The sequence below is a fragment of the Solea senegalensis genome, linkage group LG19 (assembly GCF_019176455.1).
Source record: "Solea senegalensis isolate Sse05_10M linkage group LG19, IFAPA_SoseM_1, whole genome shotgun sequence".
NCBI classification, from domain to species: domain Eukaryota; kingdom Metazoa; phylum Chordata; class Actinopteri; order Pleuronectiformes; family Soleidae; genus Solea; species Solea senegalensis.
The window spans coordinates 17,538,167-17,566,107 of record NC_058038.1 but is presented as its reverse complement, the minus strand read 5'-3'; the positions used below and the strand labels follow the sequence as shown (position 1 = coordinate 17,566,107).

The following is a 27,941-nucleotide window of genomic DNA, read 5'->3' as shown; positions in this document are numbered from 1 at the left end:
AGGAGGAGGAGGAGGAGAGGGAGGAGCAGAGAGCAGGCTGCCTCTCAGTCTGTTCACTGGCAGGAGGAATCAGCAGCAGCAGCAGCAGCGGGACAATGGTGTGTCTCCTCCAGCGAGGACCCTAACGGACGCCGGCTGCTTTCCGACAAACTGCAACACAAGGTACGAGTGTCTGTGTTTAACTCTGCGCTCAAAATGTGCTGCTGCTGTTTGTCTGCGGAAGAGAAAGAGAGGGAAAGAGACGAGAGAGGCTGCAGGAAGGAAGCGACGCAGCAGCGCAGCAGACAGACAGACAGACAGACAGCAGCAGCAGCAGCGACAGGCCCTGACAAACCTACCGTCTGCCGCTGGGTCCTAAACCGGCCGGTGACACGTTACAGCCCGGGCGGCTCAGACTGCTCAGTCGTACCGTCACTCTGTGCAGGATTTAACCGACGACGGTCAATCAAAGCGGGGGGAAAACACACCCGGAACACTCGTTCCTTGTTCTCTCGTCTCGTTACGCAGAACTCCGTTTGCAAATCTCGCTGTTTTACATTGCCGTGCTTACCTTTAGACGTAAACACCCACCATGACGCAAAGAAAGCCCGATTTGTATTTGTTGATGCTTTTTGATCAATTCGGCTTTTTGATTTTACATAAATGCTCAGTTTTATCGCGGTAAAAATCCAATCTTTTGTGTAAGCAAAACGCACGTCGCCCGCTGCCCCGGTGTATTTTCACCAAGGGAAATAACGGGGGGGAGCAAGCGAACGAACCACAACACATTTTGAGGCCTGTACAATAATAAACGTGATTCTGTGTATCACATACGCGCCGAATGAACAACTAGTTCATTAAAGAGACACAGTAAGTGTTAAATTATAGACTGGTATTTACTGTACTTGCTATAAAAGTGACGCTTCTAAAAAATACTAGTTTTTGGATGGAAGTTTGGAGCGAGTAGCTTATGTCTATGCCAACAAAGCCTCTCTCTAGCCAGCAGCAGGAGCAGGCAGCGTGTGTGTGTGTGTGTGTGTGTCAGAGCAGGGAGTCTCCTCTCCAGATGCAGAGGTTGTGGTGTGAATAGATGGAGTCGTTGTAGTTTGTCATAATGTGCCTTCTGTTGCAAAGAGCGTGTGTGACGCACATCGGCATGCAGCGATGCGGAGATGCTGTGCAGCCATGGATGAATGGATGAATGGATGACTCTGGACAGACAGCAGCATGTCAGTGTAGCAGCATCAGCATCATCGGTGTGTGTCACATGTTGACCACAATGACTCTATGGAGGCAAACAAACACAGGTGGCACTGGTTACATACAATAATATACATTTATTATAGCACACTGCAATTAAAAGCACTCAGAGTAAGCTGATTGTGGTGAATTTTCAATAATAGGATAATCACAAATAGAGGATATTGTTCATATTTCACATACGGGACTTAGTGCGCTCTAGTGTGCCAACATACAGACCTAGTGGTTTGTTTTGACGTGTCACTGCCACAAGGGGGAGTCAAATCTGTTGTGATCCATTAAACCCCAAATATCATGTCAATTCTACTCTAAGAACAAGCGACATACTTTAAAAAGAGTTGTGACGTTAACACCACATGTTCTAAAGTAGTTCTTAACAGTTCAGTTGTTTTAAAGGGTCACAATTCTGCTGTCAGACTGATATCTGTATGCAAAGGTTGTGAATATCCTTAGTTTTTGTAACATGACAGCATATTGTAACACGCGTAAAGTCACTAATGTGTGTGTGCAATGTTAGTAACATTAGTTCATCACTTTCTTCTCCATCATTCAGAAAGTGTGCATCCGTCTGTATCGGTGCACAGTTCCGGAAAGCACGTTGATAGGGATCAAATAAATGTAGATTATGAAAAATGTGCTCTAATACGGACGTTTCCCGTGTACGTGTGCACGTGTGCAGTGTGAGCGCAGTGAAGGCAGATTACTGACAGAGAGACGCTGAAATAAAACTACATTAAAGCATTATTATTCTCCCAATTATCTAAATTGCAGCGTTATCACGACAGTAAATTCCTCAGTGTTGACAAAAGGCAAAGAAATGAATTCAAATATGCTATTTTTTATTGAACATTTTGCAAATAATTTCCCCATTGGGCTGAGAGTGCAAACCTTGCTCTTTATTAAACAAGAAATCCCTCAAGGGATTAATATAAAGAAAGATTAATGAACTTTGCTCCATGCTATCTTCTTGTAGACCTCTTGTAAACACATGTAAAGTTTTTTGCGACGAAATCCAACGGCGACATGTTTGTTTACAATCTGTGGGGAGAGCGCGCGATGGGAGGACGGAGGCGGGAGTCACCATGGCAACACAGCGCAGCCTAGATACATAAATACCGTAGTTAATGAATCGAATAAGCCTACTGTTCGGTTTGGAACGACAAAGTCCTGGATGTCAGGCTTGCGTTTCGACGGAGAACAGTACCTTTACTTGGAAGTCGGCCTACTGCAATTTTCAAATCGCAAGAGGCGCAATATTTTTTTAAAAGCCAAAATGTGTCAAAATCAAATTTTTGATTAATTATTGAATTAATCAAAAATGAAGACTGAACCAGTCTGTAGAAGTGAGAAGTAGAAGCTCATTCTCCCGTAGACTTCCATTCAAATTGGAGTTCTTTTCGCAGCCAGTTGAGCTGCCCCCTGGTGGCTGTTCAGTTTACTTTTACTTAACCGTTAGACTTATAATAATAACAATAACAATAAATCACATTTATATAGCGCTTTTCTAGACACTCAAAGACGCTGTTATGTTTTTTTTACCTTCAGTTTTGTGGAAGCATGAGACACGTGACGTTGTCATTGGAGAGATGAGAAGAAAAGCTCAGCTTATTTATTAGATTATTGGTTTTGTTTAACCGCCAATAATCGAATTGGTGGTTAAATCGGAGAGCGGAGTCACTTTTTTGTGTGGTTTGTGTTCATCAGTTGCATGAGTGGCCATCGTGACAGTGTCATGGTAACAATGACAGGAAAAAAATCACAGGAGCTGTGTGTGTGAACCTCTTCTGTCATAAACACTGACCTTGTCAGGACCAGTAGTCCTCATAAAAACCTGAACCTGGTCTAAGGGATAATGTTGTGTCCTAAGACAGTCCTAAGAAGAATAGATTTGCAAATCTGTGTCCGCGCTCCTGCAGGCGGCTATAGGATGTTTGCTTGTCACTGCGCACTTAAATTCACATGATCAGTGTGTGAGATTCACTGTGTCACAAGACACAGTGTGTGTGTGTGTGTGTGTGTGTGTGTGTGTGTGTGTCAGTGTGCAGGAGACAGGATCTTCATCCACCGTCCCTCATGATGCTGTCCTTCTGCACCTACAGTCTTTACTACAGTGTTTGTTCCTCAGCGTTGCCGGGAGACAGTCGGCATGTGACGGCAAGTCAACGAGGACATGTTTCCTGCTGCAAACTGTTGCAGTGAAACAATAAGTGCATCAGTCGGTTATTTACGACTTTATATCATTTTTGATGCCATGTTGACGTTCACGGACGTCTCCCGCAACCAGGCTCCTGTTGGACTGGTGTTCATGAGAGCTGCAGCTAACGATTATATTCTCACTCGGTTCATCGAGAATATCAGAGAATTAGAGCCGCAACTAACGATTCTTTTCATAATCGATTAATCTGTCGATTCTTTTCTCCATTATTCACTTAAAAAATGTTGAGCGGTGTGCGTCAAACCTGGAAATGCTGATGTTCTCAAATATCTTCTTTTGTCCACAAACCAAAATGATTGAGTTTTAATGATTTCTTTGTTATCCAGAGCTAAGAAAAGAAGAAAATATTCACATTTGAGAAGCGGAAACGATCAGAAATCTTGCTTTAATAACGATTAAAACAAAATAGTTGACAATTCATTTAGTAATCGATTAATAATCGATTGCTTTTAGCACTTTATCATCTATTTCCTTTAAATCAAATGTATATTACATATACACATACGGTATATGGTCATCAAAAATTAAAGTTTTAGTGACGTAGTAGCATTTATCAAGTTAATAACCTATTCAAAAATGCCCTGTTTTAAAGCCTTTAATGTGCATTCTCTCACTTTAACAGCAGACACACAGACAGTACGATGCCGCTTTACGCCAGTATGCGGTGACTTGCGTCAGACTCTACGCGTGGATTAGGACCAACCTCGCCATTAATAAGCGTTGACATCAGCAGTCGAGTCGCCGCGCTCCCTCCGCTCCGACACTTTGGTCTGAAGCAGAGTGGAAATTTTGACTTCAGCATTTTTTGGCTTGTTAAGACTTGAAGACACCAATGACAAAGGCAGGGCTGTTCACGCTCTGGGGTTTTTGTTTTCGTGTCCGCTCGTGGCCGACGTACACAATGTATCCCTGTGAAAGTGGAACCCGACCAACGGTTTGAAATCTTCACACCTCTGTGCTGTGAATTTTCTCACAGATCCCACTGTCAGTGGCAGAAAAGGAGACGTGTCCGCTCTGTCCCCGTCTCATTAGGTAACCGCGGGAGTTGCAAAACCGTCTATTTTCACATAGCTTCTAAGAAAGCGGTCATTGTCGTGTGTTAACAATAATTGTCGTTGTCTTTAAAGCTGAAATTGAAAGCTCATACTTGTCATTGTGATGTTTAAAGTGACAGAAAAACACCATCCACATTTACTCTCACTGTATTTCTCTTTGCTCTCTTTTTAGTTGGTTGTATTATTGTTATTTTTGCACACACACTAATCACTGATAGTGTATTTGACCTCTGCATTTAAGCACACACACAGGAGCACACAAAGGAACTGCTGTATGTGTGTGTTATGTATCTGAAACAATAAAGAGAGCAGATTTAACTGATCTGTTAGGGGTGGAAATCACAGGGTTCACGCTCCACGATACCAATAATATCATGATTCTGTGATAATCAGCATATTACATGGTGATATCTGTCTCGATGAAGATCTGTGAGAAGTTAAAAGTGCAGGATTTCTCAGTTTATTCACAACATAGAGAGCAAAGTTGTCTTCTGGGTCCGGGTCGCCCCCCAGCCACTTCCACCAGCTTCTCTGGGGAGGATCCTGATGCGTTCCCAGGCCAGCTGAGTGATATAACCCCTCCAGCGTGTCCTGGGTCGGCCCCCGAGGTCTCCACTGAAGAAGGACATGCCCGAGGCGTCCGGGAGGCGCTCAAACCACCTCAGCTGGCTCCTCTCGACGTGGAGGAGCAGCGATAAGGAGCTCTTCTCCTTATCTCTAAGGCTGAGCCCGGCCACTCATTTCTCACCCTGCTCTGTCGGTCATTACTCAAAGCTCATGATCATAGGTGAGGGTTGGAACATGTAAAATCCTGTCAAACTCAACTTGTCCTCTAAAAACGTTGTCCCTGTGTCGTGTTGACACAACGACAAACTGCCGGCACGACCTCAAATCATCCAATTCCAGGAAGTGCGTGTTTTCAGTTTCAAGAAAATTGCGTCTAATTATCTCGCTGACGGGCTTGTGAATGACGGACGCGGCCTCTGTCTGTCTTGACATGAAGCAAATCACTTCCTGTGTGCAGCGAAACAGAGAAAGCCACGACAGAGCGTCGCGTGGAGCCGACAGCACTGTTTTCACTTATGTGATGAAAGTTTGGAAACGAAATAACCTTTTGATTTAATTTAAAAGTTACATGCTACCGTCTAGTCGTCATGGTTTGATTAATGTTTTCTGCAGACCTCACAAAAAGGAGGGTGGTCGAATGAAGGGCTGAAGAATGAAGTGCAATATCACTGACATTTAAATATCTGAGACTCAAATCACAACGGCAATATCTGTTAGAATAGTTTTTTCTTTCCTTTGTTCAGCTCTTGACACATTTTCTGTTTTTCTTTCCTTTTTTTAAAACCTTTTATCACTTTAATCAATTTGCAACCCAAAAGGAGAAAACGGTGTGTGTGTGTGTGTGTGTGTGTGTGTTCTCTCGTCACAAAGTCTGTCGTGGATTCAGAGCAGCTACACAAACGCACACACGTGTCACGTGAGGTCACACTTTAATTGGATTATCTTGTGGGCTCCTGAAGTGTGGGTGTTATGAGCGACACATTAGAGCAGCTGTGGTGCTGTGTGAAGTCAGGCACAGTAACAGTTTCTATCAGAGGCAGATAATAGCTCTAATATCGGTGTAATACTCTGCATTACACAATCATAGTTTTACATCTATCTGCTTGTTTTACCTCTGTTTCTCCGTTTCTGTTCCACTCTGTTTATTTTCAAATATTCTCACAGTTATTTTATTGATTATGGGAGAAAAAAATACAGCGGCAACTCGGGCTGCAGCGAATACACGATCAATCGATTATTAAAGTAAGAAAAGTGTGAATATTTTCTGGTTTGTTTGCTCCGTATAAACGAGGGCTGAACAATTGTAACTGTAAACCCTGACACATGAAAAATAAAAACAGGAAATTCTATATATTTGGATCTGAGATGTTTATTAAACCTTATAACAAATTCCCCAAAAAATCATATCATTTTGTTTATGACATATTTTTTGTTTATTATTTGCAACGTTTTGCTCACAACAATGTTCTTTTGATCAAACAGTTAATAATTGATCATGTTGATAAGGGTTAAAGCCAAAATATCATCACTGTCTCGATCTATACACATCAGACTGAAGAGAACATCTTTGTTTCTCACAGATCTGCACACAGTAATCATTTTAAATGTCTTTTTCAAATGAAAATATGAAGTATGATGTACAAATTACCATTGATAGTGCAAAATAATCGCAATTAGATATTTATTCAAAATCGTTTTCACCCTAATTTCAACAAAGAAATCATTCGGAATCGTGTTGTTTGTGCACAAAACGAGACATTTTGAGATGAAACATCATCATTCCCAGGTTTGCGAAACACTTTTCAACATTTTCTGGCCTTTTTTCACAGAAAATAATCACGAGTTGCAGACTGAGCGGCAAATTATTGGCTGGTTGGTCAGAAAAAAAGCAGTCACAAACAGGCATTGATTGACCTAAAGCTTGACCTCCCTCTGTATACACTGTACGGTGTCTTGGTCAGTCATAGATAAACTCTGATGACTGTGGAAGAGGCTAAATGGTGAGAGAGATTGTGCTGCTACAACTCACTATGACCTGTCGTAATCTACAATAAAATCACTCTTAGTTTCACACTCAAGTCTTCTCAGATTGCTGAAATCACACACTCTGTAGGAAGCTAGATATTTTGAGATGACAGGAGGTGTCAAGGGCCGGCTTGAAGTAACAGGAGCTCATCTTGTTTATCTGTTATTGATTCGATGTTGAATATTAGACAGTGATTCTTCACAAATATGAATGATTGATCGGTCTGTGTCTGTGATGCAGGAGGTGAATGTCAAACAGCTCCAGGATGCTGCTGTCCTCATCCCTGCCGACCTGCTGTTCATCAGGAGGTTTCTGATTTGCCAAACATGATGAAGACTGATCCCCCGTCCGCCACGGGGGGCAACGGGGCGCCGGGCGGGAGCAGTGGGGGCAACGGAAGCTCCAACCTGCGCAGTCCTTCACCCCACCGCAACGCGTACGAGGCCGGGTTGGCGGCGCTGAAGAAGGCGACCGACCACCTCAACAATGCCGCCAACGGAGCCCCCGCCCCTTCCTCCAAGCCCGCTCTTCTGCCCCGCCCAACCGGGAGGGGCCGGAGATATGGATCGCACGTGCACCGCATCAAGAACATGTTCATGCAGATGCAGTCGCCCGGTGCCGAGGAGGACGGAGCCAAAGTGATCGGTAACGTGCTTCGGTTGTTTTTCAGACATTATGGAGGCAGTTATGTCATGGGCTTGAAATGAACCATTTTCTTGTCCAGTGTGCGAAGTGGTGGGACTGCAGACTCCACCCCCTTTCCCAAGTATGACGAGGGACTAAGGTGGTTTGTCAATACGAGAAAGAATGTAAACACAACTTTCTCCATTCCCTCCGTAGTTTCCTCCTTCTCTATTGTGTTCATATGGGCGGAGCCATTCTTTGTGGGTTTGTTCTGTTCTGTAGAAACGAACCCTTTACCTAAAGTGCATATGAAAAGCTATGAAAACCTAGTTTGTGATCATTCACTTATACAAAGATACTGATCGGTAGTATATTCAGTTTCTGCCAATAAAACCTCATTTATCTAATCCCATCTTGAGAGGAAGGTATACACCTAGGGTGTACTCGGGTTCCACTAGCTAGCATAATCCTAATCTGCATATTTTTGGACTGTGGGATGACTGGAGAAAACCAAAGCAGACACAGACACATTTAAACTCCTGGAACCTGGATTCCAACCCGTGTCTCCATCGTGAGGTCCTTGTCGTTTTCAGAAATGATTAAAGTTGTGTGTCAACATGAAGTGTCTCTCTTTCATTGTCGTGAACGTCCCCGCAGGTAAAGACCAGGAGGTGAAACTGTCTCTCCCAAGAGTATCCAGCCTCAACGAGAACGTCGACCACAGTGCTCTGCTCAAGTTAGGTGGGACGGTGTCGGAGAGGGTCAACCGGTTTGACTCTAAAGGAAGCGGAGAGGACGGATGCGCCGCCACAGGTTTATCCAAACTGCAGGAGACCAGAAGGATGTTCGAGCAGCGGACTCTCCAGGTCAGGAGGCTCTTTTTTCCTCGCGTAAATACTTGTGCTCAATCAGCCAGAAATCAACAACGGTCTGTTTTTGTGTCATCCAGGAGAAGCAAGCGGCCACAAACCGGATCTTACTGAAGAAGGAGCGGGCTTCAGGCTTCCAGGACAGCCGTCTAGACGTCGTGGCTCGCTTTAATGGCTCCACAGAGGCTCTGGACCGGCTGGACGACCCTCCTGCCCCGGCTCCTGCCCCTGCTCCTGCTCCGGCTCCGGCTACCATTCCTGCTCCTGCAGCTCCAGCTGGGCCCGGCGAGGCTGTCAGCCCCACCGTGAGCCAACTCAGTGCTGCGTTCGAGAAGGGCGAACTGCAAAACAATCTCTACCTCCCCAAGCGTCGGTCAGCCCCTGCCCTGGCACCAAAGCCCAAACCACCGGCCAGAACGGAGGCTGTCGGCAAGAAGGTGACGTAGCTTCACTGAAAAAGAAAGCCAGTTAAAGTGCATTAACCAAAAGCTGTGAATTTTAAGACAATCTCTTCTCTCTCCTATTCTCTCAGGCAAAGGTGTTGCCTCCAGGTAAGGAGGCTCATGAGGAGGAGACAGCAGGAGAGGCCACAGACCTACAAGAAGGGACTGGTTCTCTGCCGAGGAGCACAGAAGGAGTGGTGGCCAGTGAGGAGAGGGATGGGTTCGGACAGTCAGGAGACCAGCTCTCTAACTCCTCCTACTCCTCATCGTCCTCAGTGGCCGTCACTTCCTCCTCTTCCTCTTCAGAGGCCAAACCGGAGTTGGAGGCCCAGCCCACAACAACCGAAGCCAGAGGCTCAAGTACAGTGGCCGATCCAGACCAGGAGCTGCACGGTGACGAGCAGGACGGCTCCACCAGCGGCTCGGAGGTCGCAGCCAGGCTGGTGCAGGCAGACGTTCATGCCTCTTTGGAAAATGGAGAAAAAGAGCCCCCGGGTTCCTCCCCCTCCTTGGAAGAGAAAGGAGTGGACTATGAGAGGAGGGACGAGGAGGAAGAGGAGGAGGAGGATAATGATGACGACGGCTCGAGGAAGGAGGATTATTCCGAGGGGGATCCGGTGGAAATCAGTGCGTACAGTGGGCTCGGAGAGGAGGACTCTGGGGGCAGCCAACTGGACGATGAGGAGGACGAAGAAGACGAGGAGGAGTATCAGCCAGAAAGCAGCTGCTCTGAGATCACTGGCCTCCCTGAAGAGGAGGAGCCTGTGCCACCCAACAGGAAGATTCAATTTAGCACTGAGCCAATCAAGGTGAGTGAGCTTTTGTTGGGTGACGCCTTCAACGTCTCCTCGGTGGAGGAGAAATTCCATTTTTCTGTTGTGCTTTTGTGGCAGAGGCACAACAGAAAAATCTGTTATGACTTTTTATGAAATGTCCTTGTGATACTGAACTGTCAGACACAAAATAATAATAATACATTCAGAGTCTTTTCAGTCTCTGATGGAACAGCACGACTTCTTTGACCCTGACAAACGCAGCATCTACTGCTGTATGACACTTGTTGATATTGCCGTGGTGATACATTTTTGTTCTATTGTGCAGCGCGAGCTTGTGCTGACACGGCTTCCTCCATGTCTGAGAGGAATTTCAGTGTCTTTCAGCTTATTCTTTTGGTTTTAGACATGAAAAAATACACTGAAAATGTTGAGATAGGGTCACGCGGTTGGTTGTAGCGGTTAGCGGTTAGCACTCTTGCCTCTTGCAGCAAGAAGACCTGGGTTCAAGCCCCTTTCTGCATGGAGTTTGCATGTTCTCCCCGTGTGTGCGTGGGTTTTCGCCGGCTTCCTCCCAACGTCCAAAAACATGCATTGGACACAAATTGACCGTGAGAGTGAGAGTGAATGGTTGGATGGTTGTTTGTCTCTATATATGTCCCTGCGATGGACTGGCGATCTGTCCAGCGTGTGACCCCACCTATCGCCCTATGACCCTGTTGTGGAGGATAAAGCGGTAGAAACTGGATGGATGGATGTTGAGATAAATCTTCTACAGTGCAGTCCCAGATGGCCTGTACCATGTGGATTCACTGTCACTCATTATAGGTAGGGTTGGAGAAAACTGTTGGAACAGGCTACTTTTTGAATGTTGAATGAAGTCCAAGCCCCTTACTTCCCTCTGAAGCTCCGCCTTTCAGTACTTTACGGTGACGCTAACTTTTTTGGATAAAAACAAGAAATACGCCTGTTGTTGTCGCCCATTCTGTTGCAACGTTGCTGCAACTGTCTCGTTGGATTAAGCGAGCTAGCATAAGCTCTGGTGTTGTCTTCTGAGCATGTGCGATTAGTGCAAGAGGGGTACACACATAAGATGGCAGTTTGATTGATGCATCACGATCTAATTCGTTATTTGGACGGTGTTTTTACAGGACTGTCCGTTCCACAGGTGACTGACAGGTGACAATGCATTCATTCATCGGTTACAATCGCGATGTGAAGAGGATTTTATTATAGTAAGCAATTATAGTAAAGAATGCCTAAACTTTTAAAAATGTTAAACTATAGGGTTGTTAGCAGCCAGAGAATGTTACCAACCATTCAACACATTCAACAAATGTATGCGGTGTTAGTAAAACTCAAAAGAAAGTCAGAATTATGACATTAATTTCAGTATTCTGTCTGTTTCCAAAAACAGTTTATCTTAATGTGGCCAAGGGTTTCCATACTGATAAGCCTGCGGTTCTCTGTCTAACAGACCATGGAAACAAAAAGAAAAAACTGAATTAGTGCGGAAATGACTGAAATCACTCGCTGACTTCCTCCTTCTAAAACACACAGTGTGCATGTGGGGATATTTCTTTTTGTGCTTTTTAATTTCGCCATAGTAAATCCGCTGACTGTGGCTCAAACACTGTGTGTGTGTTTGAACATAGACCCTGATTTAACAGAAGCTGTATTTGTACTGAATTGCTTGTTTCTACCACGCACACACACACACACGCGCACACACGCGCACACACCTCCCCCTCACTGCATCAGTCAGCTGGTTGAGCCCAGTGCATTGTGAAACATGTCTCAATGTGTGACGTCTCCGGCGATGGAGTCGTCCTCGTCCTCGGCGCTCCTCGAGTGAAAGCGTTGACACGCAGAGCGGAGAGTCTACGACATGATGATGCGCCATGTCACGGATGAGTGGAGGGTACGTCAGGACAAATGACAGGATTTACATAATCTCAGACGGTCTCATCTGGACTCGTGTTTGTGGTGGAAGGAGACCAGACGCTGGGTCAAAACAGAAAAAAAAACAAAAAACGGAATTCTTCTCATTTCCGTGGCCCTTGAAACATTTAACCACTGACCTCTTTAGCCACAGCGCTGCTAAAAATGGAGTTGCGGCCCCTGAAGCAGCGCTGTTTGCTACTGTTCAGCCGACCGTGTCGCACCAGCGTGTGCTAAGAATGGGCCACCTGTTCTAAGATCCAGAGAAGCCTTTTTAATAGTGTCACAGCCGTCCACGACCAGGTGGAAACCAACAAAACGATTGCATGTGAAATGTCAGAATGGCAAAAAACTGCAAGCGAGTACTGAAACGGTCTTGTCACAGCTTCACTTCCTGTAGCCGCGTCTCTTATTTATGTCTCGGTCTCGTCTCCTCAAAGGTGACTCTCACCGCCTCATTTTCAAGCCACAGGAACAATAACGAGCCAAAGTCACAGCAGCACATTCTGTGTGTGTTCTGTGTGCAGAGAGACAACAACTTCACAAGTAAATGTTGTCAACACGGGCGCGGCGGCATCATTGTTATATATTCTGGACACATGCAAACCAAACCACGTATGTTAAACCCTGTAAGTGAATCTATAATAATATAGAATTTTTATAATAGTACAGCAGGGCATGCAAATAATAATCAAAGTACAGGGCAGGTCATACGTACACTATGTGGACAAAAGTAATGGGGACGTCTGAGACACACTGAGACACGTTTTCAAATATATGACCATTTATGATGTTGGACAAGAAGGTCTGGCTCACAATCTCTGTTCCACTTCATTCTAAAGGTGTTTGATGGGGTTGAGGTCAGGGCTCTGTGCGGTTCAGTCAAGTTCTTCCACACCAAACTCGTCAAAACATGTCTCTATAGTCCTTGCTTTGGGGCTCAGTCGTGTTGGACTAGAAAAGACTGTTGGACGCTTAGAATTGTCCAAAATGTCTTTAGATGCTGAAGCATTAAGATTGTCCTTCACTGGATATGGGGGCCGAGAGCCCAAATCCTGAAAGAGGGGGTGGAGTGGCGCAGGAGTGGTTAAGACCGGTACCCTGTGTGCGAAAGACGTCGTGATCGTAATAGTCGCAAGTTCGACTCCACCCCTGGCTGATTGCACTCAATTCCATTGTAAGTCGCTTTGGATAAAAGCGTCTGCTAAAGGACATGTGATGTAATGTAACTTTCAAACACAGGTGTGACCAATACTTTTGTCCATGTAGTGTATATTTACGGAGCCCTGGAGGTGACATAGACGGAATTTTTTTAAAGCTTGCACGAGATAATAAGTCGCACGTGCGCTTTGCAAGGTCGCATGCACAAGATAATAAGTTGCACGCTTGCTTTACTAAGTCGCACATGCAAGATAATTAGTCGCATGTGCAAGATAATAAGTTGCACGTCTGCTTTACTAAGTCGCACATGCAAGATAATTAGTCGCATGTGCAAGATAATAAGTTGCACGTCTGCTTTACTAAGTCGCACATGCAAGATAATTAGTCGCATGCACAAGATAATTAGTCGCATGCGCAAGATAATTAGTCGCATGCACAAGATAATTAGTCGCATGCTAGCCAATTTAGCAAGATAATAAGTTGCACGCCTGCTTCCCTAAGTCACACATGCAAGATAATTAGTTGCATACACGAGTTAATAAATTGGACGCGCTTTACTAAGTCACGCACACGCGTTTTGCTAAGTCGCATACGCAAGATAATAAGTTGCATATGCAATATCGCATGCCAAGATAATAAATGTCTGTTTATTTCGCATATGCAAGATAATTAGTCGCATGCGCAAGATAATAAGTTGCATGTCTGCTTTACTAAGTCGCACATGCAAGATAATTAGTCGCATGCACAAGATAATTAGTCGCATGCACAAGATAATTAGTCGCATGCGCAAGATAATAAGTTGCACGTCAGCTTTACTACGTCGCACATGCAAGATAATTAGTTGCATACACGAGTTAATAAATTGGACGGGCTTTACTAAGTCACGCACACGCGTTTTGCTAAGTCGCATACGCAAGATAATAAGTTGCATATGCACAATAATAAGTCGCACATGCGCACTGATACTAAGTCGCGCACGTGAGATACTAAAGAAGCTGACACAGCTGAATGTGTTCGGTAATTAATAGCTAGATAACTACACATTGTTAACTTGTAATCTGTAACTTTAATACTGAAATAGGCTACTACACCTTATCGCTCTTTGCAGAGGAGCTCCGGAGAACAGGCAGGCACTTGCTGTGGGCTGAAACCAGGCACAACTGAGGCGTCGGGCAGCAGCGGGACAGCGTGTGACATCACGTCTGAGTTTCAACCCGGTCTCTCAGAATGACAGGTGTAGAGGATTTAACCTGATTCTTTACTGCAAAAACCTTGCAGAACTTGGACTGGAACTACAATGGCTTGTTTATATACTTTGTGATCGCTCGCCGTCTTTGTCATGTTTGCAAAACAGGTCTACAAACGAGCCCGAAACTGCAGACCCGGCAGTCCTGTCCATAGTGGCACCTCATGTCAAACAGGCAAGCGTGCAGAAGCTTTAGCCTCCACCCAGAAACGGTGCACAGCTCATTCTTGTGCAAACAGCAACTTCTTATTGAAAAGCTTGAGGGTACTCGCAGGGATGTCATAAAATAAACAGGCCTGGACTGGAGTCACAGTTAGTACACAGATGTTTTCAGTTTTGAACCGGTGACTTGTCTTGCATGTTCAGAGACGTGTTCCTGCTGCAGGGAACAAAAACACACAAGTCTGTCTGGGCATGTCAGGTGTTCACATTCAGACCTGGTTGCTAGTTGTTGTTGTAACATCGTGAGTCACTTCATCATCACACAAAAGTTAACCAGGAGAGTTCAAACCTCCTCCAGTTCTCAGCAGGCCTCGGGCCTCCCTCAGTAACTCGTGATTCCAGAAGACCTCCTCCACATATGATCAACCACCAGGGAAAAACAAATGCTCCATGCACCAACGCTGCGAAGAAGCTCATTCGAAAGTCTTGGATGATCATAAATGCAGTGACATTGTGAAGAGAGAGAAGATGCGAAAAGAAGTCACAATGGTCGTATCTGCACTCTTCTCTGACAGCGTCATGGCTGTTGCTTCATATTTGTGTCTCTGCACTTCCTCTTCTGATAAAAATCAAAGGAAAGGAAGTCAAAGACCTTGTTTGTTAAGGAATAAATATAACATTTCTAATTGATTGAATTATTAGTTGGAGTGAGATCGTCTGAACCTTGTGCACGCGTTCACAGCATTCATGGGAGCAGAAAAATGATATTCAGACTTTACCCGGCAACAACAAATATGTTTTAACGTCCTAATTAATAGATTATTAATTACGTCTGGTGACGTTTTATCAAGTCATGTGTGAGCGCTTGAGTCTATGAACGTATTGAAATGCGTGTTGGATGACACTGAATGTGTACGGTGCGGTTTCGATATCTTCATATAAAACTACTCAGACGAGCAAAGGCAATATTGCATTGTTAAAAAATAATTAAAATCACAGACATAATCAAACCACAAACTTTAATTAAACAATAGTGCACTATCAGATCAAATTAAACAGCAAATGTAAAACCGCACAAATTAAATATACATTTTTAAAGTTTAGTACTATTCAATAAAAATAAACTAAATTTGAACCCCCTCACAGCTCCGTGCTGCTCCAAGTTAAAGTAAATGAGACGATATTGACTTTTCCCATTCTCATCGTCGTCTACGAGTTTTGTCACGGGCCGAAACATAGACATTAGACATTTGTAGAGCTGAAACTATCGATGAATCGATTATTAAACTAATCGACAACTATTTGGATAATCGATGAATCGGTTCAAAGATTTTTTCATGATTAAAACAAGATTTTTGATAGTTTAAGCTTCTTAAATTCTTCATTTCTTTACTCTGGATATCAAAGAAATCATTAAAAGTGAATCATTTTGGTTTGTGGACAAAACAAGACATTTGAGAACATCATCATTTCCAGGTTTGACGAACACAGATCTACATTTTTTAAGGTTTTCTGTTATTTTATGGATTGATTAATCGATTATGTAATCGTTAGTTGCAGCTCTAGGCGTTTACCACATAACACTGTAGCTATAACCAGCTATAAACACATGATGTTCCAACTGTGTGGCAGCAGTCACGTCCTTGTCTCATGACAGACCTGAAACATCAGTGTCTCAGCACCATGCTCTGATAACTCTTTTTTCTGATGTCTGGTCCAGAATCTGGCGTTGTCTCCTCCTCAGTAAAGATGAGCGCGTCTTCACAGGCTGTCGTAAAAGCCGGTGAAGGGAAGTCCAGCATCTTTCTAAAAGTCGCTCACACGCTCTGTGCTGAACACAAACCGACCTCTGTGAGGCTGCAGAAACGCTGCCGGAATGTGGCAGGGTGTGTTTGTTTTCCTTGAAAAAGAGAAGCACACACACACACACACACACATATACAGGAGCAGTGGAGGCTGATTGATAAGAATCACAGAGCAGACCTTTGTTTAGATGTAAACCCACCTGGTGTGTGTGGGTATGTGAGCTCGTCCTCCTCACAGGCTTCACAGATGCACCTGATCTGAAACAGTCTGAGGACAAGTCCTGTGATTGTACACATTTGATGGCGTTATGAACAGCTGCTGCCCGGGGAGAACTCCTGCAGCTAAAGCTGTATGAAGCTCGTCTGTGGCTACAGAGAAAACTGCGTCAGCTGAGGCTGAAAAAAGACACAAATCTTTATCTCTTCTTCCTCTGAGCAGCGACATGAGAAACGAGGAGCGCAACGTGTCACTGTTGGCGGTTGTGTTGCGTTTTTGGGGCGATATAGACGTCAGGCTTTGCAATAAAAGATATTTATGGCTTATCTGTACGTCTCATTCTTGTGAATGTGTTGAGAAGAGTTAGAGCGGCGTGGAGCGGAAAGAAGGGTTACTGTAGGTTTGCGTTTACACAGTTAAAACCACACGCGGGCAATTTTTTTACTTATTTCAAACTGTGTCTTGAAGATTAGTTACCTTGATTTCCACGACAAAAAGATCCCGTACGCGTCCACATGTGAGTAGTGAGAGGCTTTTCTCTGCCAGCTGCTGTCTCAGCACGGCCAAATTACAACCCAGCGTAGTGCCAACGCCCAGAGTCTCCAGCAGATGTACGGCACAATCTCGTTGTTTCTCTCTCGTCTTCCATTCATCACAACGTCATTTTATGACAACAGTGGTGCCATCAGCATACCGTATTTACAAAATGATGACTCAAAGTGTCTCACTTAAAATAATACTGAATGATACTGGATCTAAAAAGCCTCAGTAACCCTCTCAAAGAGGATTGTCTGCAGGGCGATGCCCTAAAGTAAAAAAAAGTTAAAAAAAGTTAAAAAAAAGTAAATGAAGATGTCCATCTTTTTGAAAATTAGGGGATTGCGGTAAACATTTTGAAATGCTGTTGTACATATTTTACATACATCTCCTTTAGAGATATAAATGGCTTCCAACATGTGTTTATCTTATTGTATTTATTGGAACTTTTTATACCAAGTACCACCTAGGTCTCAAAGTAACACCATTTTCACCAATTTTAAAAAATGTGGTGTAAATAGACAGATTAGATTAAATTAAGGTGACTCTAATAGATAGATAGATATCTTTATTAATCCCCGAAAACCAATTAAAAATGAATCATTATTACTTATTTTTGTTGGCATATATTTATACATGTAGAACACCCGTATTTCTGATTTTCCTCCAAAGTACCACCAGAGTGGTGGTACACGCACCACAGTTTGAGAACCGTGGGTACAGAAAAGCTACAAAAGCTGTCACAGAATCTAATAACAATCACTTTCATTGAATTAGCTCGGTCGTTCACTCAATGGCCTCTGCAATTTGCTAACTGCATTATTTCAAATTGCAATTTCTTGCAGCCGCGTCTTGAAGTCCTGAAGTCCCCGTGTCGTCCTCTTGAGACGTGCAGCACTCCACGATTCCAGCTGCACAACTGACAGCCTGGAATTAGCTCATTGTCTTATCTTTGACTGGTTGTAATTTAGCGTGGACCACGACTCAAGCGCCATCGTGCAGCAGCAGCAGCAGCAGCAGCAAACAAACAAGCGGCGGTAGATCAGAGAGGCAGCACAGCGTGGGGCTTGAAGGCCTCCTGCGGGATTTCTCCGTGGCTTGGCTCTCATCCAGTGCACTACAGTCAGCTCAGGATTGGTCAGATTACGCAGGGCTGCCATTCAAAGACAGGCAGCTTTGTGAGACCAAACCATAAAGCTTATTCTCCCAAGAGTTTGGAGCCAGTTCAACCAGGCGCCTCAGCTAAGGTCAGGATGCAGGAGGTGATGTTGATGCATAACCAGTCATTATTGTTCCTTTCTGGTGTTAGAATCAATAAAGAGTACGTTATTAATATAGTATTGATGCCTTCAGTGCCTGCAGAGAAGAGTAATGTTCAGTATAAACACTGTGCTCGCTCTTTAATCCAGAAGGGATTTGCTGATTTTTCTCAGGGACTGAAAGTTAGTCGACAGCAGTTTTTTTTTTGTTCACTGTAATATATTCATCATTTAATTGGTTTCGCAAGGACCATGTAAATTATTTGCTTTGCTGGTACAAGTTGTTTTTGTTTAATCCACATTTTAGTCCGTGTTGGTGTAATCCCCGGGCTCCTCCTGTGGGTCTGTGACGACGCGAGCTGAAGGCGAGTCTGTTTCAAGCCTCCGCCCGTTTGTTCCAGCGCGTCACATGAGGGAAGCAGCACCCGCCAAAATAAAATGCACATCATTGTTGCAGTAAGAGTGTAAAACCTTGGTGTGAGTCTTGTGACGAACAAAGTACAAAGTGATTACAGTTGTTTGACTTAAGTTGTCGGTTTATAGTCGTCTTCTGTACCTTTGTTAGAGATGTTGTTGATGTTGAGTAATTTCAGATTTTCAGAGAATTGTAGTGTCGTCACACAAAGAGAGAGAGAGAGAGACACACACACACACACACACACAAGGCAGAGGCACTGCATGGGGTGGAAGGGATGGGTGTGTTTTCATGTTTCCTAAAAACAATGGAAAGTTGGATAATTATAGTTTGGCCCGTTTATGAACATGATCAACAGCAGGAGCAGCAGTCATCGTGAAAACAATGTTTGTGTGGGCGATGACTTTAACCTCATTTGTTCAAGCCATTGATCATTCGACTCTGTGAACACAGACAAGTTTAACACTCCTGTAAATTCACTTATTTCACATGTGCAACGCTAACAAATGTGACACACAAACTAAAAACACACATACTGGAACTATATAGTGTCACTTCATCATATTCAGTATATACAACATTCCCCCAGTATGAAATAACAGTAGCTAATTCAGGGTAATTAAAATAGGCAAAAATGCAAACATATACTGGATTAACTGGATTAGGGCCCTGACACACACACACACACACACATTAACAGTGCTTTAAAGTTACTCAACAGGAAGGAAACATGACAACAGGAAGGAGTTTAACAATCACACCCTTTGACCCTGTTTGTGTGTTACAAAATTGAGGGGAATGTAAATAACACTGTAACAAACAGCCCCCACACAGAAAAGCCCTGGGCTATGTCTCACACTGTATATGTGTCGCACACACACACACACACACACACACATGCACAATCTCATATTAGCATATCTACCAGACAGGGATAGAGAGAGACACAGAGTGTGAGAAAGAGAGCGGAGGGAGAGAGAGGGAGGAAATCATTGCCACTGCCAAACTCACACTAGGCCACCCTGTGGTTGCCAAGGAAACCGAGCCATGTGACCACAGAGATGGTCAGGAGGGACACAGATGCTGCTGACCTTTCCGGGGGGGGAGTGGCAAGATAGAGAGAGAGAGAGAGAGGGAGAAAAGATGCACTCACATGCAGTATACTGTATATGCATTGTTTATGATCTCGTCCCACAAGAGGCAGAGGAACATGTTACATAATATTTCATATATAAAATGACTGTATGTACTAGATTCTCTTTATTTATTCATATTATTGTGAAGGACTGGACATGCAGTGAGTGGTGCACATGAGAGCAGCTGGTGGAGGAGTTTATTGTCAACGTCATTTTGAAAGTGTAACGTTTCCAGAGTGGGAAACTGACTGAGCCTCTTTCAGCATCTACACACTCACTGTGGTCAAATCCTAGTAGAAGTGGAGCCGTAGCTCTCATACAGTGGGTTAATTACTGTCGACTTAATGGCAGATGAGGAAATGCATGCTAAGCACATACAATGAAAAGCTTTATCAGTTTAAACATGGGAAGTGGGTGTAACCGTCATTGTTAGCCAAACAGAATATAGTTTGTTCTAGTTATTACTAAATGATTAGATAATATTTTATGGAAAATGTGAAAGTAAAATTACGTAACTTATTATTTATTTGTTTTGTTGCCAAGCCTGGGCTACTATACTGTATTGATACTAAACCTTAAATGCACAGTATGTAATTTATGCTACTATACTGTATTGATACTAAGCCTTAAATTCACAGTATATAATTTATGCTACTATATTGTATTGATACTAAGCCTTAAATGCACAGTATGTAATTTATGCTACTATACTGTATTGATACTAAGCCTTAAATGCACAGTATGTAATTTATGCTACTATACTGTATTGATACTAAGCCTTAAATGCAAGGTATGTAATTTATGCTACTATACTGTATTGATACTAAGCCTTAAATGCACAATGTATGGTATGCTACTATATTGTATTGATGTATTGTAATTTATGCTACTTATATGCACAGTATGTAAACTATGCTGTATTGATACTAAGCCTTAAATATGTAAAATTTATGCTATACCTACATATGTATTGACTAAGCCTTAAATGCAAGCATAATTTATGCTTACTGTATTGATGCTAAACCTTAAATGCAGTATGTAATTTATGTTACTATACTGTATTGATACTAAACTTAATGCACAGTATGTAATTTATGCTACTATACTGTATTGATACTGTCACAGTATATAATTTATGCTGCTATATTATATTGATGCACTAAGTAAATGTATATGTATTTTGCTACTATACTGTATTGATACTAAGCCTTAAATTCACAGTATATAATTTATGCTACTATAATGTATTGATACTAAGCCTTAAATGCAGTATGTGTACTTTATGCTTTATACTGTATTGATACTAAGCCTTAAATGCACAGTATGTAATTTATGCTACTATACTGTATTGATACTACTATACTGTATTGATACTAAGCCTTAAATGCACAGTATGTAATTTATGCTACTATACTGTATTGATACTAAGCCTTAAATGCACAGTATGTAATTTATGCTGCTACACGTCGCTCAATCAAAGCAATAACAAACCAGTGTACTCTGTGTACACTGTACATGTTCTGAAACTCATTAAATTCAATCAAAGCTCTGTTGGCATCTGCATTAATGTGCACGATTCCAGATTTCTATGGATTTAAATAGTCTCAAAAAGGCAATCTAAATACACTACATAATAAATAAATGAATAAAGGTTCCTGGCACACCGGAGCATGTTGTCATTATAAGGGAGAAAAGTAAAAGTATAACACAGCCTCCCATATAAATTACAAGGTTTTGGGAAAGAAACACAGTCAAGCGATTCACCACCGTGTTAAATGTTTGCACTGTACGTGGTTAGCTGTGAATTTGTCAGAAAACCCCGTTTGTAGTCATTTATAGATATTTCAATGCAGAAATGTTACATATTATATCTTTAAATATGGTATATTTAAACATGTTTACATAGCATGTTCAAAGAATATGAGTAAACCACATATCCACCACACATGAGCGTTGTTGAAGCCTTAAAGGAGTTCCTCAGGGAACCTTCCGTGTGCCCCTGTTCTGCCATATTCTACTTTTTATGGATAATAGGTCATTAAGAGCAAGAGAAGAGAAGGTTATCTGACTTGTAATCTGTTTCCCGTGTGTAGGTCTTCACCACCTACTCTAACGAGGACTATGATCGACGTAACGACGATGTGGACCCGATGGCAGCCTCAGCCGAGTACGAGTTGGAGAAGAGAGTCGAGAAGCTTGACCTGTTTCCTGTTGAGCTGGAGAAAGGTACCAACACACACACACACACACACACACACATTGTATTCCTTTATGTAAAAACTGAACACACAAGTTGAAAACTGACATCGAGGCCTTGTGAAAATTGGTTTGAAAATTTTGAATTTTGAACAAAATGTGACGTTAAGTCTGACTCTAAATAAGTTATTAGTTAGTTATTGGTGCTTATTTAAAACACAAAAGGTTCATTCTTCTGACTATTTTATTTCTAATTTTATCTCTTTGTTTTTCTTTTTACAATTTTAAAATACTTATTGCTCTGCTGGGCAGTCCTTTTTTTAATACAGTGTCAAGCTGAGTTGTGTTTCAAAAGACTGGTTTCTTCACTAAGTAGTTGATGAATACTACTACTACTATCTGAAAGACGTGTGTGAATGGGGTGCTAAAATCCCTGTTCCAGCCAGCAGGGGCACTGATGAGTATGGGCTTTAACACTCACACACTTACAAGTCCCCTCTTTGATTAATATATAAAAAAAAATTCACCCACAGCGTCTTAGACATGATTTTAGCAGGATTTAAAGCATGAGTAACAGGGGACTTGAAAAATGTCCCCTGTTCACGTGGAGTCCCCTGTTTGTGAGTGTGTAACGACACCGAGGTCCACTGTTCTACTGGTTCACAGGAACACAAACACACACACACGTCTTTACAAACCTTGGGAGTCACTCAGTCAAGCCTCTTATCCAACTGCGTAAACACACATCACTGACGGGGCACTGCTAACGCATGTCACTGTCTGTCTGCCTGCTCACAACTCCATAATCCCTTTATGGGATTTAATGCAGTGCAGATTAGTCTAATTAGCAGCCAGTAAATCTGGGGGGCAGTGGATTTGAACTAGCAACCATCCATGACGACTGCTTTCAGCATTACATAATTACATAAGCACAGAATGTGGAATGTATAAAGTTATTGTCTTGACGTTTACAGCAAACTTACAGTGCTAAAATATCTTATATGATTAACTGCTGTCACCCTTTTTTATTATTATTGATGATAATTATAATGCAAGGAATAATATCAAATAAAAATACGCATTAGTAGTTTCCAGTGTTGTAATGTAACAAATACGTTGTCACATCTGTACTTGACTTTGTTATTTATATTTCAAGCAACTTTTACTTTTACTCCACTACATTTACTAAATAAAGTGTCTACTTTTAATCCAAATATATTGTGTTTTATGTTTTTATATATTCTAGTCTTTACTATTGTTTTATACCAGAAAATTACTTTTGATATTTAAGACAAGGGCAAGTTTATTTGTGCTTTACAGAGGCACAGAAATACATTAAAATCAACATTAAAATTAAAACAGACACAAGAGATAAAAGTGCATTGAAAAGACCAGTATAATTAATAACTAAGATGATTATTTAAGAATTTAAGATACTTTCAAGTATTCCTTTTAGGTACTTTACCCAAGACTGATATTTTCACTTCACAGTATTTACGTTATGTCTGTCCGTGTGTGTGTGTGTGTGTGTGTGTTTCAGACAGCGATGGCCTGGGTATCAGTATCATAGGAATGGGTGCAGGAGCTGATATGGGTCTGGAGAAACTGGGGATCTTTGTGAAGACGGTCACTGAAGGTGGAGCTGCGCAGCGAGACGGCAGGTACTGTCTCTCACTGTCCACACACACACACACAAGCATCAAACATGTGACTGGCTGCTGAAGGAGAAACACACACACACACACACATCTGACCCACTCAGTTTGGCCCAGTAACCCACTTTTGTTCCTCGACCCACTGTTTGAGAAAGACTGCTATCGTGAGCAGTGATCATGTGAGACGAAAACCCAAATAAACAGCAAATAAAAGATCCGAACTTTCTAGAATGTGTGAAGTCTACAGTGTGTCTGAGCACAGAGGTGGTTTCCCAGCTGCTGCAGGCAATTCTCGTGATTTACACCGTTGTTTATGCCGGTCCACGTCCAGACAGGAAACAAACAACAATGTGTAGATTGAGGCGGAGTTAATATTGGTGTAGTTCTTGGTGAACAATAGCTGGATGTAATGAATGTTGACGGCTTCCAGAAGTTGCAGACTCTACAATATTCCTCCTCCTCCTCCTTGTCTTTTAGTTTTATCTCCATGTATTGATCATATACAATAATCATGTGGAGTTTGTTTAATGCTTTTGTTAAAAAAAACCCATTGCTGTGTTTCGCACACGTACAGGATCCAGGTGAATGATCTGATAGTGGAGGTTGATGGGACCAGCCTGGTCGGCGTCACTCAGACCTTCGCTGCCTCCGTCCTCCGCAACACCACTGGCACTGTCAGGTCTGTGCCTCACACACGTTATAATGTATAATATGTTGTAAAGTAAAAGATATAAACATTCGTGACGGTTGCCGTGTTTGAATTTGTTTTCCAGGTTCGTGATCGGCCGGGAGAAGCCGGGCGAGCAGAGTGAAGTGGCTCAGCTGATCCAGCAGACTCTGGAGCAGGAGCGGTGGCAGAGGGAGATGATGGAGCAGAGATACAAGCAGTACATGGACGATGATGAAGAGGTGTGTGTGTGCGTGCGCGCGCGCTGGCTCTGACGCAACGACAGAATGTAATAATAAAGAGTTTTCTGAGGCCATGTTTATGAACACAGGATGTCTGCAGATGATGCTGCCTTTGCAGGAAATCAAAAGCGAAAGGGTTAAGAGAGCGAGATGAACTGATGCACAGTGTGTGTGTCTGTCTGTCTGTGTGTGTGTGTGTTTCAAAATGTCTTCTGTGTGCCACCATGTGGCTTGTAGCTTTAATCTCAGTCCTGTTTCGCCATCTTGTGGTCACAGTGTGTAACAGACTGTTACAGTAACCTTCTCAGACGAGGAGACTCATTTAATTTAATGCTCTGTAAAGCTTTAAAATGTGAATATTAAGACTGGGAATGGCTCTAAATGCAAATCACAAACACATTGTGTTGTATTTTTCTTATCTACAAGTTACATTTTATATAATTAGTTTGGGAAACTAAGTACTGTATGTGTCGCTCTTGACACAACTGTAATTCGCTGTATTACTTATTTTTCTCTTCTTTCATTCGTGCTGCTTTCTGGGTGGTGGAAGGAGGAAAAGTGCTTTATAAATGAAGTATAACTTATGCATGGATTGATATATATGGAGTTAATGTCAGCTGCCCAGGATAGAAACGGGTCTAACAGCAACACAGCTGTTTCCAGACTGTCGACTGTCTGTTGCTTCATATTTACCTCCATATTTATTGTTTTATTTAACCCCACCTCTGCCTACAGACCGGCGACTATGCGACAGACGAGGACGAGGAGATGAGTCCCGTGTTTCCAAACTCCATTGAGGTCTTCGACCTGGCTGAGAACCAGGACATGTTGTCTCCCGTGGAGCTGGACCCGGAGAAGCTGGCCCACAAATTCAAGGAGGTACAGTATACGTGACATCACACCACACTCACATATTTAACCATTTCACTTGTAATGTATGTGACCCTCCCTTCTCTGTGTGTGTGTGTGTGTGTGTGTGTGTAGCTCCAGATTAAACATGCAGTAACCCAGGCTGAGATCCAGCTGCTGAAGAGAAAGGTGAGACAAAAAGTCACTGAAATATCGAGACTGTACAGTATTTTAGAGGAACATGACATCAGTTCTGTTTGTGGGCCGAGTGATGACGTAACACTCCTTGTTCTGCCTCCCACACCGACCCACTCTCACCTCCAGCTGGCTCACGCAGAGCAGGATAAGCTGCGTTGGAGGATGGAGCGCGCTCAGCTGGAGCAGAACATCCGGGACAGTAAAGAGAGGATGGAGAAACTGGAGGGATACTGGATTGAGGCACAGTCGCTTTGTAAGGTAAATGTATGAGAGAGGCGGCTCGTGGACGTTTTTCAGGCCTGATTTAAATGAGCATAGGGACCTAGTACTAGTTTAAAACTAGTGTATTTTCCTCTTTTATTCATATGGTCATGAATTAACGGATTGAATGACGTGTTTTAAGGCACGTTCAACAACGTTCGGTGCAGCCGTCTGCAGACACAGCGGATCACAGTCCATGCGCTGACGTTTGAAATCCATATGATGACGATGAAGCCTGTGAAAGCACTTCATCATCATCGTCTGTCCATCCTGGAAGAATAATTTCTCCTCTGTGGCTCCTTATGGTTTCACTTGGGTTGTACCAATACCAGTGTCGGGTGTCGGGTCCGATGCTGCCCTCGTGTTCTTGTGTGTGTATACACTGCTGCACCCAACACCACTTAATGTATGAGCTGAGCGTGTGTCAGCAGGTCAATATTTCATAATTAAGGGACATAAAAGGGATACGTCCAGAAAATGACTTTGGTAGAAGTTGAAGTCACTTTTTTATAATATTACTTAAGCAAAAGTCTTAAAGTAAAAGTCAGAAAAAGTATTAAAATCTACCTGAGATTTTGCCGATGTGTACCAGCAGCGTGTGACTGGGTATGAAAGATGTGTGCTGAGTGAACGAGTGAAGCAGCTCATCAAGACCGTTGTTCAAACCGAGGGTCTAGGGACACAGAGAGTCACTACAAGCCGAGTGAGGCACCCTGTGATCTGTGTTGCACAAATAAAACCGCTCTGATTTAAAGGCTCCAGCGTCCGTTTGTTTTCATTGTATATGATGGTCAGCTTTGTAAATCACTTTACACTATTCTATCTTCAGAGAAACAAAATTACAGCTCACTTATTGAACGCTGATTACATTTACTTTGTCAGAGTAAATGAGAAGTGCTTTACACGACTAATTATGTATCGGAGGTAAGGAAATCATTAAGAATCCAAATCAATTGATTCTTTGTAACTCCAAATTAAAATTGAAATGGGAGATCAGTGACAATAGAATGTGTGTGTGTGTGTGTGTGTGTGTGTGGGGTGTGTGTGGTCCAGGCAGTGGACGAACACCTCAAGGAAACCCAGGCTCAGTACCAAACCCTAGAGAGGAAATACAGCAAAGCCAAGAGACTGATCAAAGAGTACCAGCAGAAGTAAGAATGGACGGAGCAACAAAGACGATTTGTGAGAGTTACCATGACGTTAAAGTGTGTGTGTGTGTGTGTGTGTGCAGGGAGATCGAGTACCTGAAGAAGGAGACAGCCCAGCGTCGGGCACAAGAAGAAAGTGAAGCAACACACAAAGACGAGACTGACAACCTGCAGGAAAAGGTCAATAAAAAGCATCCATTTTAGAGTTTAACTATTAAATTAGCCGCACTGAACGGGGGTGTTCCTCAAGGCTCCATCCTTGGTCCAACTTTTTTTTGCAGATACATGTTCAATAAAGCGACATAAAAAATATATATAGAGAGATGATGTGACAGACAAAGAGTCAGTGTATTAACTGTTCTTCTTCCAGATTTCAGACTTGGAGACCAAAGTGGACGCCCTGAAGATTCCCAAACCATCCTAGTTTGCTGCTACTCACTACCTCCTGTCTGTGACTGGAAGAGGAGGATCTCTGCCTTCGCCCTGACTGGGGTTGTGTTTCATTTCAATCGACGACAACATTTACTGCACAGAAAACAACAACAGTTGTAAAAGAGAGGAACGAGGCGGGGTAAGGACGAGGAAGGAAACCACCTCCTCACATCTAACATCTTCCAGCAGCTGAGCTTCATCAGTCGGTAATCAATCCCAGAATGCACCTGTGAAATACCCACACAACTCTCCTTTTGTGTCTTCCTGGCAAAATCGGCTTGGCAATCAACACAACACATCACATCACATTCAGCGGTCTTCTTTTCCACCTCATTCAGAGTCTCTTACTTGGATTCTATTATCGAGTGAAACGTTTGTTTTTTTTAAAAAGCGCTTTTATTAAACCGGCTCGTCACAAAGTGCTTTACGTGACATGAATGCAGGACAACCGCGAACAGCAGAACAAAGGTCATTTGAGTTGCACGTTACTTTCCAGGCAGACGCTTGCTGAGCCGTCTCTTTTATGTTTTTGGGAAAGGACTGGATTCTCGCGACGAGGACGAGGAACGTCGTCGTTTGAATCAATAACTCGTAGGAAAAGTG

General features: G+C 42.9%; 1 protein-coding gene across 1 annotated transcript; it reads left to right on the top strand.

The window, feature by feature from the left end:
* Positions 1-41: 41 nt before the first annotated feature.
* Positions 42-27,736, top strand: LOC122785158 (neurabin-2-like). The gene is made up of 15 exons (XM_044050823.1): positions 42-162; positions 7,343-7,747; positions 8,384-8,592; positions 8,676-9,032; positions 9,128-9,847; positions 21,784-21,916; positions 23,427-23,547; positions 24,116-24,220; positions 24,315-24,450; positions 25,186-25,329; positions 25,435-25,488; positions 25,624-25,755; positions 26,812-26,909; positions 26,990-27,086; positions 27,277-27,736. The coding sequence occupies exons 2-15, from the start codon at positions 7,429-7,431 to the stop codon at positions 27,328-27,330; spliced, it is 2,679 nt and encodes an 892-aa protein (XP_043906758.1). The 5' UTR covers positions 42-162; positions 7,343-7,428; the 3' UTR covers positions 27,331-27,736.
* Positions 27,737-27,941: the final 205 nt, after the last annotated feature.

Bases quoted from the DNA above. Each gene is read 5' to 3' on its own strand.
- LOC122785158 (XM_044050823.1), top strand. From the start codon at position 7,429: ATGATGAAGACTGATCCCCCGTCCGCCACGGGGGGCAACGGGGCGCCG. The intron at 9,033-9,127 runs GTGACGTAGCTT...CTATTCTCTCAG, and splicing joins CGGAGGCTGTCGGCAAGAAG to GCAAAGGTGTTGCCTCCAGG. The intron at 23,548-24,115 runs GTACTGTCTCTC...GCACACGTACAG, and splicing joins GCTGCGCAGCGAGACGGCAG to GATCCAGGTGAATGATCTGA.